At 50.5% G+C, this 12,337-nt stretch overlaps 1 protein-coding gene across 2 annotated transcripts in view; it reads left to right on the plus strand.

The window, feature by feature from the left end:
- The first annotated feature begins 1,887 nt into the window (after window positions 1–1,887).
- The window catches only part of TOP3B (DNA topoisomerase III beta), a 21,333-nt gene continuing 10,883 nt past the window's right edge, over window positions 1,888–12,337 (plus strand). Inside the window, exons 1-6 of one of the 2 annotated variants that reach the window (XM_077745897.1) lie at window positions 1,888–1,951; window positions 6,992–7,174; window positions 8,331–8,462; window positions 9,878–9,984; window positions 10,594–10,668; window positions 11,962–12,158. In XM_077745897.1, the coding sequence (XP_077602023.1) occupies window positions 7,105–7,174; window positions 8,331–8,462; window positions 9,878–9,984; window positions 10,594–10,668; window positions 11,962–12,158 (581 nt within the window). In that variant the 5' untranslated portion in view covers window positions 1,888–1,951; window positions 6,992–7,104. Of the gene's footprint in view, window positions 1,952–2,199; window positions 2,431–6,991; window positions 7,175–8,330; window positions 8,463–9,877; window positions 9,985–10,593; window positions 10,669–11,961; window positions 12,159–12,337 lie in introns of those variants that run through there. The other variant, XM_077745898.1, reaches the window with a different exon arrangement.

Below are 12,337 nucleotides of genomic sequence, written 5' to 3' on the forward strand. Positions count from 1 at the left end.
TGGCTCCACGCTGACAGTGTGAGGCATGCTTGGGATTCTCTCCTCTCTCTCTGCCCACCCCCTGACTCACACATTCTCTCTCAAAAATAAATAAATAAATAAATAAATAAATAAATAAACTTTAACAATGAATTCTTTTGGAAGCTTCCTTTATCTCACCCCCCGCCAAGCTATATGTTGGCAATCACACTCCAAGCTTATGGCCCACTGATAGACATCTAAAGGGTCTCATGCCCGAGTTTTTACTAAACAGTAATAAACGACATTTTCCTGGCAGCAGCTAGCCCCCCAAGTTCCTGGAAAACTTGCTTCCAGATTTCCTTAGAGACTTACACTATCCCTAACCCCCTCCCAACCTGAAGGTATATAATCAGTTACCTACCACAACCCCAAGGCATCACTTTCTGCCCATGGGGTCCTGTCCCCATGCTTTCATAAAATCACGGCGGTTTTTTTGTTTGTTTGTTCTGTTTTTTTTTGTACCAAAGACATCTTAAGAATTCTTTTTTGGCCGTCAGCTCCAGACCCCGTCGCTCCAAAACCCCATCAAGCCTATGCCCAAAAAGAGAGAAGAAAGATTAGGGAGCTCTTAGGTATCCCTTACACCACTACGAGGCACCTGTGCATTAAGGAAGGAAGGTCAAAGGGTTCCTCTTTGAATTTAGGTCATTTGTCAACCTGAGAGTCCACAGGAAGGCCTCACCCCTTAGATCCAATCTTAGTCCTGACTGTTATAACAGTATGGAGAAGAGACCGTAGGGTGCAGGGTCCGTCCAAGAGACGGACTTGGATCAGGGAGTTGGAGCTTGGATCAGGATGGTGGCAGTGGAAGCTGGGAGGATTGATTGGATCTCAAACATATTTTGAAGACAGGGATGGCAGGATTTTTTGGATGGGCAGCAAGTGAGAAAAAGAGAGAACTCCCGGATGCTTTCAAGGCACTGGGCTTGAACAGTCAGGGAGATGAAGTTGCTATTTTGGAGATGGAGACCCTGCCAAGGAGTGGGTTTGGAATCAGGAGTTCTCTTTTAAAAATGAATCTCCCTCTGATTTTTAAATTTTGGCATTTCCCAACCTTAACTTGATCATAAAACTTTTCTTTTTCCAGAGCATGTATCAGGATTAGTATTTCAATAAAGTCAGGTTGGGGAAAGTGTCTGTAGGGAGCAAGGGAAATGTGTATATTCTCTTATTATTTAGGAGATATTTTATTCAGATTCTGTGTCTCCCTCTCTGCCCCTCCCCCGCTCATGTTCTGTCTCAAAAATGAACTATAAAAAAATTTTAAAGATATTTTAAAATAAGGTCATGAAAATTATTTTAAGCCTTCCATAATCCTAATGCTTTAACACACACACACACACACACACACACACACACAAATTGCTTTTACTGCCCAATTCATCTTGCAGATATATTTTACACAGTTCGTTCATTCAATACACAAACGTTCATAGCATTGAAAGAAGCCTGTTATACACACATCTGCAGTTTTAGTATATGTGCTGCCGAAGCGAGCACTGCAGTTTTAATTATTTTAATTATTAACAGCATATATATTTTCATGCATATCCGGTTTTTATCATCATAAATGTCAATTTTGCAAAAGCGGTAGCGGAGAATAAGGCAGAGGACTTGGGGAGGCCGCGTGAAGGGGTCAGGATGGAGGTTTGGGGGGGAACCCCTCCAAGGACCCCTGCGAGGAGGGCTCTGGGTTGGAGGGCTTGGGGATTCCAAACGACCGCGGCGAGCAAGGGCTGACTGCGGACTGTGCTTCCGGAACGTGGCAGCCACGGAACTCTCGGCCGCGGACGTGCGCGCACCGGGATTCAGACGAAGGTACGCCAGCCGCGGCCGGAGCCGGAAGTAGAGGTTGCCGAGTCCGCCCCCAACCCCTCCCCGAGCGAAAGCTGAAGCGGGAGCCGAGGCGGGAGCCGCGGTGGGGCTGCGGGTGAGCGGCGGGCGGCGCGGGGAAGTGGGAAGCGCCGGCCTTTTGGGGGCACGTTTCCCGGATGCTGGCCGGACGCCGAGGGGTCTCCAGGCCCGGGGGCTTGGGAGAGGACCTCCTTGCATTCCCGCCGCCTCTTTCCCGCCCCGGGGCTTGCACTGGGGTTTCAGGGAGGTGATGATCGGCCAGCGCTTAGCCCCGTGCCTGGAAGGGATAGGCGCTGCAGTTAATACTCTCCTTCATCGACCTGTGTCTGAAGTGGGGACCTGTTGTCTGAATCTGTTGTCACGAGTAGGGAAACTGAGGTTCGGCGGGGCCGCGCAGCGGTGGGGACCAAGTCAAGGCACGCTCCACGCGCCGCCGCCTGGGCCCTGGCTCAGTCGTGGGCCACTGGCTGTGTTTCTCTGAGTTGTTAATGGATATGAGAGAGGGTCCTTTTGTGACCAAAACAGCTGGAATCCAGGGGCAGTCATTTCTCGCAGGTAAAAAGGAAGACGATGGCCTTATCTTGCCTCTTTAGCACAAAGCCTTTGGGAACAGGACCTGGAGAAGTCAACCCAACGTGGGCTTGATGGCCATTTAGCCCTGGGGTCCCCAAAACCTTGGCAAAGGTCACCTGGCACTAGTCTGAATTGTTCTGAACCTCGTTTAATCATGGTTTAAAAAAATTACAGGGCCCGCCTGGTAGAGCTGTTGCAAGATTAAACAAAGTAGCAGTTTGTAGCAACTGTTTGGCTCCAGAGCAGGAGCATTCTTTCCTCTTCCTGACTCCACGGGTATTGGGTTAAGTTACTAAGGTGGGAAATCCTAGGGCTCTAAATGCTATTTGGACCACTGCTAGGCCTCTGCTCCTAAGCCAAGTTCACTTGTTCATAAGACTGACAGAAAGGACCTTATGTACAGCGTCTCCCAAAGGACACACACCACTGATGGTATTGCGGTTGATAGTGGACAGCCCAGTTAACAGGCTAGCCTGTGGATTTGCTGTCAGCACTCCCTTAGCACTTGCTGATCTCCTCTTTTGAAATAAGAATAAACTTTAGGTTCAGCTGTAACAGGCAGCAAGATCAAACCTGATACACCACGTAGGTTATGGAAAGAACCCAGTTCTGGCCATTGATTACAGGTGTTCAGTTCCTACAAAGCTACATACAGTTTCCCTTTTTGAAAATGTATATTTAAGATTTTTTAAAAAAGCAGAGATGTTTAAAAAAAAGATTTTTTAAAAAAGCAAAAACTTAAGAAAATAATAACATCGATAAAGCAAAAAGGTTAAGACAGTACGTGATATAACGATGGTATAATGAAGTTGGCAATCCATTGCTTTCAGCTTTTATTCTCATTGACTTCCCTTTTGAAATCAGTGTGCCTTAGTGGAAAAATAGGCCCCAAATAATCACAGAAAATTAATCTCAGTTAAAACTGGAGAATTCTTTTAAGAGGTGGAACCTGGTGCAGTTAAAACAAAAGAAGGTACCCTGCTGGAAGTAAGGAATCATGAATTTCAGCCCCAACTCAACAAACTTCCCAGGTAACCTTTGGAAAATCCCTTTCTCTGAGTCTTAGTTTGTTCTTCTTTGAGATGGTTGTACCAGATCATCACCGAGGTCCCTTTCCCAGGATTCTATGATTCTGAATCCTTAAAGGAAGTCCTATTTTTTCCTAGTAAATCAGTGAGACCCAGAACAACACAAAGTACTCATGCAGAACTGAAATATAAACTGTTGAGCTAGAACGTGTGTTTCTTTAGAGCCACTACTGCTAAAGACCTACACGTATTAGTGTGCAGGAACAACTAGTCTGTCCTATGGACAGATGACCAGAAACTGGGGCGGCTGCTGATGGCGCGCTTTTGGGCACTGTCCGGTTGTATCCTTAGCCCTGGATAAATGAGGTAATCCCTTTGAAGATGCTAGGGTAAAACATTTTTCTCTAAAAGTGATCTTTTTTAAAAAGTTTTTATTTATTTATTTTGAGAGAGAAAGAGCACAAGCAGGTGAGGGGCAGAGGGAGAGGGAGAGAGAATCCCAAGCAGGCTCTGTGCGGACAGTGAGGTCTCATGAACCATGAGATCATGACCTGAGCCAGAGTCAAGAACTGGATGCTTAACCGACTGAGCCACCCACGTGCCCTCTCTCTAAAGGGATCTTTGGAGAAGAATCTGTTAATTAGTTACTGAAAAGGTATTTAGGCTCCTTGGGTGTGAAGAGGAATAGTAGAAATATGAAACTTACAGAAACTGATACCATAGGAAAAAAGAACATTGAGAAGTGTTTGCAACATTCATACAGATTTAAAGTCCATTTTTATTTTTTATTTTTTTATTTTTTATTATTCTTATTTTTTTATTTCTTGGAGAGAGAGAGAGACAGCGTGAGCAGGGGAGAGTCAGAGAGAGAGGGAGTCACAGACTGAAACAGGCTCCAGGCTCTGAGCTGGCAGTCAGCACAGAGCCTGACGCAGGGCTCGAACCCACGAACCGCGAGATCATGACCTAAGCGAAAGTCGGACGCTTAACCGACTAAGCCACCCAGGCGCCCCTAAAGTCCATTTTTAAAATTTAGACATCCAAAAGTATTTTTATTCTTTACTTTGCAGGTAAAATTCTTTCATACATGCGGGTCGTTCATTCAGTCAGTACTTGCTCATAGTTTACCACTTTACTGTTAGAGTAAACAGTAAACATGTTACCTCTGCTTTGCCATGATGGCTGTTGTTGGTGCTCCTACGACAAAGCGCTAGTTTCCTCATTATATAAACAGTTCCTAAAAATAAAAAAACAGCAATCCAGCTGGAAAGAAAAAGGATAAAAAAATATGACTATACCATTCACAGGAAAGAAAATAAATGTGAAGAAGTGTACTTCTGAGCTTCTGAAATCCTTAGGTGTCTTTCATACCAAAATTGATGTTTTCTTCTAGTATTTTTCTAGTTTCATCGTTTTGCTAGATCTGGAATCTATTTTGGTGGAAATTATAAAGTAGGAATCTAGCTTTAACTTTCCTCCTGGAAGGTGGCTTAGTTGTCTCAATAGAAGTCATGTTTTGTTTTGTTTTTTAATACAGTGTCATATTTATCAACGTCAGGGTGGTATCTATAATGATCAAAAAGACAGGGGCAGCTGGGTGGCTCAGTCAGTTAAGCATCCGACTCTTGATTTCAGCTCAGGTCATGATCTCACAGTTGGGGAATTCAAGCCCCAAGTTGGGCTCCGAGCTAATGGCGTGGAGCCTGCTTGGGATTGTCTCTCTCCCTCTTTCCCTTGAGATTCTCTCTCCCTGCCCCTCCCCTGTGCTCTCTCTCTGCTTCTCTCTCAAAAGAAAAAGGGGCGCCTGGGTGGCTTAGTCGGTTAAGCGTCCGACTTTTGCTTAGGTCATGATCTCGCTGTTCGTGGGTTCGGGNGAAAGAAAGAAAGAAAGAAAGAAGCTTTAAAAAAGAGAGAGAGAGAAAGGGCCCGTGTTTCTTTTATTTAGCCATTTATTTATTAGATGTCCTGTATCAGTCATGGGACCAGCTATTGCTCCTATGCTGGTGGTCAGTAACTGACCATGACACAGTGCGCAGTCCATTGTAAGGGACTGGGGACAGCAGGAAACAACTTATCCCGTCAGTGGGTGTTAGAAGAGCTCTGTAAACAAGAGTTAGCACTAGAGCCTGGCTGTCACACAGTTAAGCTGCATTCTCCAGGCTTGGCGGAGAATTCCAATCAAGGGAATGGAGGCTTGAAAATATGTTTTCCTTTTTTTTTCTTTTTTTAAATTTTTAAATGTATTTCTGAGAGAGAGACAGTGTAAGCAGGGGAGAGTCAGAGAGAGAAGGAGGCAGAATCTGAAGCAGGCTCCAGGCTCTGAGCTAGCTGTTAGCACAGAGACCAATGTGGGGCTTGAATCCATGAACCGTGAGATCATGACCTGAGCCGAAGTCGGACGCTTAACCGACTGAGCCACCCAGGCACCCCTAGAATATGTTTTTCTTTAGACAGTAGTGTTCCATTTAATTGGCCAGAGCATGGCCTGTGATGCTGGAGGTTGCGTGAGGCAGGCAGGAAGGTAGATCGGTACTCATTGGAAAGGGGCTAGTAAGTTCTGGGGACTGGATTCCCTGACCAGTGGGTCTCAGACCCAGCTGTGAATCAGAAAGACCTGGAGGATGTGGCCTGGGCATCTGCATCTTATAAAATGTCCCAGGGCATCCAATGCTCAGCTGAGGTGAGCTCAGCTCAATGCTGAGGTGGAGGTGTTGCACTCAGCCCTGGGGAGTAAACAGAATCATTGCCTGGGAGAAGGGCCATCTGCCCTACCCCAGCACATCAGTCCAGGTCCAAAGGCCCCAAAGTCTTTGTAGCATGGATCCGGGGAGAAGACTGACCTGAGGTCATGGGACCATGTCACTGTCTCCCAAAGGAACCCAAAAACCCAGGGTCATCTCTGAGCCAGTTCCATTGCCCTCGTTTGTTCAGTGTCTTCAAGTTTCCCTAACTTCTTTTTCATACCTCAGGTTTCTTTTTGTTGGTTGGTTGGTTGGTTTTATTATTTTTGAGAGAGTGAGAGGGGAAGGGGGGGAAGAGAGGATCTGAAGTGGAGTCTGTGCTGACAGCAGAGAGCTGGACATGAGGCTTGAACTTACGAACCATGAGATCATGACCTGGGCCAAAGCCCAACGTTTAACCAACCCCAAGCCACCAGGCACCCCTTGTTTGTTTGTTTGTTTAAGTAAACTTTGACCAACACAGGGCTCAAACTCACAACCTCGAGATCAAGAATCACATGTTATACCAACTGAGCCAGCTAGGCCCCCCTGTTTTTGGGGGTGTTTTTTGGTTTTTGTTTTTTTAAGTAGGCTTCATGCCCAGCACGGAGCCCAACTACCTTGAACTCACGACTCTGAGATCAAGACCTGAGCTGAGACCAAGAGTCAGGCACTTGACTGACTGAGTCCCCCCAGGCGCCCCTGTTTTTGGTTTTTTTAAGTGAATTTCCTTCTTAGCGGTTGAGGTTCCATTAGAAGCATTGCTGTTTTCTGTGTGTCTTTTCTTCTCTTCAGGAGTCAGTGCTGACAGGAGTGTTGAGCTGCAGAAGAGCAATTTCTGAACTTCATTACCATCTCTCTGAGACTGGAGTGGAAAGGGCCAAAGCCCTTGGCAGCTTTAAGACAAGATGAGGACTGTGCTCATGGTTGCAGAAAAGCCATCCTTGGCCCAGTCTATTGCTAAAATCCTCTCTCGAGGTAGGGAAGACCAGCCCCGGGGGGAATCTGTGAGCGTGGTTATTTCTTTCTTTTTCCGGCCCTCTGGAGTTGACTTGGTTCAGAACAGCAGGTGTTAATGAAGCACCTTGGTATCAGTCACTGGGAGGTGCATTTACTGCCACACCCAGTGTGAGCCAGGGCCCAGTGTGTACCTTCAGCAAGGTACAGGCACACTTCATAGCGTAGCACCGAGCAGGCCAGAGCGCCGTGCCTGTCATGTTGGTGGTCATAAGCAGCAACCAGCCCTGGTAACTTACACAGAAAGGGAATTCACCAGAAGGAAGAAGAAAGAGCCAAGACCCCACCCTGGTCTAAATTTGACCCCAGTCTTGGACCCCAGTCTAAGTCTGAGGCCATGCCACGGACATTGTCACCACAGGACCCCTCCCACTGCCCTCAACCCATGACTGCTACAGCTGCAGTCTGTGTGCCTCATGTCAGTCAAGAGTAGCCACTAGGCTGACCCTTGGCTACAGCCCTCCTGAAACACCAGAGCACTAAGAAAGGGAACATCTCTTCCTTGCCCCAGCTCTGGCCACTGGAATAGTTGGGGGGTGCTGCTTCCCCTCCTATCTGAGTTCACTCCAGAAAGGAAGGATGTTTGCACACTGGGTACCCAGAAATGGCAGATGTCCACCATGACCTCCCCTTGGCCAGGACAGTGGGCTAGCATCCCTCTGGAGGGGAGGGGAGATGGGCCCGCTCCCCAGAGGCTAAGAAAGGTCAGCCAATGGGCTGTCTGGGGGGGGTTGTTCGGAGGGAGCATGAGAAAATCATGGGATTTGATAATGAGTTCCCTGGACACCTTTGAACACAGTTTGAAAGAAGCAAGGCAGGAATGCAGAGAAAGGGCTCAAAACCGTCTGCTCCTGCGAGTGTTCAGAGAGGGTGCTCCTGGCCTTCAGAGACACAGGGCTCAGCGTTGGGAGCTCACCATGCTGGCTGGTTGGTAGCGGTGTCTTCCCTGAGAACCCTGACCTCTCTCAGCGCTCAGTTACCCACAGTGACCCAAGGAACATCACGGACCGCTCTGGGACAGGGTACTCTGGCCCTCGGAGCAGCAGCTCCAGGGCCCGGGGCCTCCGTGGCGGCTGTGGCTCGCTGGGGCAGCCACCACTGCACTTCTGCTCTGCAGGAAACATGTCTTCGCGCAAAGGGCTGAACGGAACATGCTCAGTGCATGAGTACACCGGGACCTTTGCCAGCCAGCCCGTCCGCTTCAAGATGACATCTGTTTGTGGTCATGTGATGACCTTGGATTTCCTGGGTAAGCCCCCCACACCCTGCCTGCCCTCCATCCTGCTGAGGGAAGCTCTGTGAAGTGCTGCCTCAGGTCTAGTTGGAGCCAGGGGAAGGCTCCAGGTGAGAAGTTTGTGCAGAAGCCGTGAGTCCTGAGGCCAGCACATCATGGAGGGATGACCAGTGGCCTGGGGTGACGTGCCCATAACCCAGGCTTCGGAGCTCAGTGTCCCTGGATCCCCATCCCAGAGGCACCCCTTAGTCACTGCATGCCCTATGCTCCTTCCTGTGCTTCCTAGAGGCAGGGGATGTCCACCTCAGGGGGGCCTGGGGAGGTGGTTCCTGCTGAATATGACTATTGTCTGGTGGTCATTTGGTGGCTGTCATTGTTATCCTGGTATCATTGTTATGTCACCTTGCAAGAGCCAGCAGAGCTAGGTGCAGGGCCCTATGGCTGTTCCACATGTGTGAAGTGGGTCTTACGACAGTGCCATCCACTTCCAAGGATTGTTTGAGGACTAAGTGTGACAGTGAAGGTCAAGAGCTTAGCACACAGCAAGGTCTCCTTGTTGCTCAGTGACAACAATGACATCAGTTCAGTTGTGTTACCAAGCACTTGGACTGAGTTTTATCACCAGCCAGCATGTGGGGAGCTAGGACTTAAACTTGACTTGGGGCACCTAGGTGGCTCAGTCGGTTAAGCGTCTAACTGTCTCAGATCTTGGTCTTGTGATTCATGAGTTTGATCCCCACATCAGGCTCTGTGCTGACACCTCAGAGCCTGGAGCCTGCTTCAGATTCTGTGTCTCTCTCTGCCCCTCTCCTGCCCGTACTTTGTGTCTCTCTCCAAAGTAAATAAAAGCATATAACAAAATTTAAACTTGACTATATCTGACCCTGTTCTCCCAGGCTGCACAAGATGGAGACTAAAAGAAAGCCAGAGGGCTAAGCATGCAAGCACTGAGCCCTGAGTAGAGAAGTAGGTGGATGTACCAGATATGAGGCCCAAAAGACTGATTCCCCACAGGGATCACCTGAGCCCCCGTCAGTGCCAGGTAGGGAGAGAGTTACAGAAATTCAGGCTGGAAGAGAAGACAGAGGTATGAGTGGTATAGCAGTGCCCTGGCAAAGTGAGCCAGCCCAGGAATGGCACTTCCAGCCACAGGGCCTTGTCCTGAAGTGAGCCTGGAGCAGCAGCAGCCCTGCCCCGTGGCGGCTCTGTGGGTGACCAAGGTGTGGTGTCACCTCAGCAGCCCAGGGGAATGAAGGCCCAGCGCTGCCTCTGGCTGTGAGGTTGTCCTGGGTAAAGTGTTCTCCAAGCCTCGCTCCCCCTGCTTTTGAGGCGAGACCACCACCATCCTCCTGGGGTTGTGACGATTGGAGAGGTCACGCCCTGTGAGCCAGAAAGTGTGATTCAGTTGTCACTGTGGCTGTGGTTTGCAGGGAAGTACAACAAGTGGGACAAGGTGGACCCTGCAGAGCTGTTCAGCCAAGCCCCGACTGAGAAGAAGGAAGCTAACCCCAAGCTGAACATGGTGAAGTTCCTGCAGGTGTGTGGGGCGGGCTAGAGCGCAGGCACCCACGGAGGCCCCACCCCTGCACTGCAGGCGCCCTCCTGAGCCCTTCCCCATTTCTTTGAAAGGAGGCCTTTGCTGGATGCCCTGGGCTGGGCTTGCAGCCCTTTCTGGCCCCCGAGAGGCCTTTCAGGCCTCTTCCATCACAACAGTGGCCTAGAGGACCTGGGCGGCCCTGTCACGCAGCCCTGGGGAGCAGAAATTCTGGTTTTTAAATTGTTTGGTGCTGGTGGTGGTTTTTCTAATTTTAAAACAAATGCTCTACACCTGGAAAATATAAAAAAGTAGAAGGAAGAGCAAATCATTTCTGATCCCACTAAGAACCACTATTAACAATGAGGCTTATTTCAGCCCTTTTGCCGTGCAGTATCGCGTTGATGACTTTTTTGTGCCCAAAAAACTAAGTTCTAAGTCAGTTCTCCGAGTGGCTAAGGCAGCCTAAGTGCAGCCAGCGCCTCGCTCAGCCCGGGCCCTGCTGTGGGCACCAGCCCTCCTACTCGGGACTCCGGGGCCAGGCAGGAGCGCCGTGGGTGGGGCTGCGGGGCTGGGCTGTGGCGGTGCCAGTCGCTATGTGCTGTGTGGCAGGTGGAAGGCAAAGGCTGCGACTACATCGTGCTGTGGCTGGACTGTGACAAGGAAGGAGAGAACATCTGCTTTGAGGTAAGAGGTGTGCCCAGTGGGCTTCTCACTGCCGGCCGTCCCACCGACCTCACTCGCAGTCACCCCATTCTGGGGCCGCAGTCGGGAATCAGCTACGTTGCCTGAGAAATAGCCTTTTTCCCTCCTTTATTTTGGAAATTCCATAGACACTTTCAAATGCATGGACTCTACCAAGGGTGAAGGAGTGTTACTTCCCCTGCTGGGGCACGCTCTGAGAGCAAACATAGAAAGGGCAGAATTTTCTGGATGGATGGGAGTTTCCCAATCAAGCTGTCTCAAGGAGAGGGTTGGCTTTCAGCATCCCGGCCTACTGGGCACCTTTCAGGGACCTTTGGCCAGGGCTGGTTGCCACTTGGCAACATTCCTCGCTCCTTTTCTCACCTCCAGCCTTCACTGTCTTCTCCCTAACCAGGATGCTCTCCCACCTCCCATCTCCACCCTCCCTGCAGGGAAGCAGGTGCCTGCCACGGCTGTGGCTGTGGCACCCCCATGCTGATCCCAGCGGGAGGTGACCCCTCGTGCAGCTCACCTTCCTGCCTCTGTACCCTCAGCAAACATGACCGTGCATTGTCCCTTCCCAGACCCTCCTCTCCAGGCCCCTCCCCTGCAGGGCTGCTCCTCCCCTGGGGGGCCTTTGCATCTGGGGGTGGAGGCTCACCAGGATCTCTCCCCTCAGAAACAAAGGCACCTCTTCCCTGTAAAGAATCTGCATGGCGAGGCTCCAGTGTGACTCCCCTCCCACTGCACGGCCTTCTTAGTGAGTCTGGCTCCAGGCCCCTGCTGTGCTTTAGCCCTGAGCCCCCTCTCCCTCCCCAAGCCCCATACCATGGGGGTCCCTTGCGCCCTTCTCCCTCCTGCCCTTTGCCTTTTCCTCTCGCTCTGTTTTCCTTCCCTGGCTATTCTCCAGTCTCTCAAAAGTTCCACCCACCCCTCCTGGCACTCTGCCCTCTAGAAGGAAGGGAAGTGGGTCAAGCGGGATGGACTTCGTGACTGAGCTCCCTTGCATCCATAGCAATAGCATTTCCTGGTTGGGGGCGAATGAGAGCAGAAGATGAGAGAAAGGGTGGTAGTAAGAGGGAGGATGTTTGAACAGGTTTGTCAGTGGATGGAAGAGCAGCCACGTAGCCGGAGTGCTGTGGGGAGACCGAGGCTTCTGGACAGGGAAGGAGGTGGAGGAGGGTCTGGCAGGATGGAGAGGGAGTCACTCACGTCAAGGTGCAGCCCCGGGCCTCACAGGCGCCGTGTGGAGCAGGAGACCTCAGCAGTGGGTTACAGCTGGGCCGCCTCCCCCAGGTCCTAGATGCCGTGCTGCCCATCATGAATCCAACCCACAGTGGCGAAAAGACGGTGTTCCGGGCCAGGTTCAGCTCCATCACGGACACGGACATCTGCGCCGCCATGGCCCGCCTGGGCGAGCCCGACCATAACGAGGCGCTGTCGGTGGACGCCCGGCAGGAGCTGGACCTGCGCATCGGCTGCGCGTTCACCAGGTGCCGTCTGCCCTCCCTTCGGCCGGAGCCCCTGCCTTTCTGGTCCCCGTTTGCCACTCCAGGGCCTGGTTAGCACTAGGCCAGTGTCCACATCCTAAAGCCCATGAAGAAAACTGTCCATCTAGCTGATAGGCCACACAAGCCATGACTTGATAAGCAGGGTGTCTGTCTACGCTGTG

The sequence above is a fragment of the Crocuta crocuta genome, unplaced genomic scaffold (assembly GCF_008692635.1).
Source record: "Crocuta crocuta isolate KB4526 unplaced genomic scaffold, BGI_CrCroc_1.0 scaffold344, whole genome shotgun sequence".
Classification (NCBI taxonomy): Eukaryota; Metazoa; Chordata; class Mammalia; order Carnivora; family Hyaenidae; genus Crocuta; species Crocuta crocuta.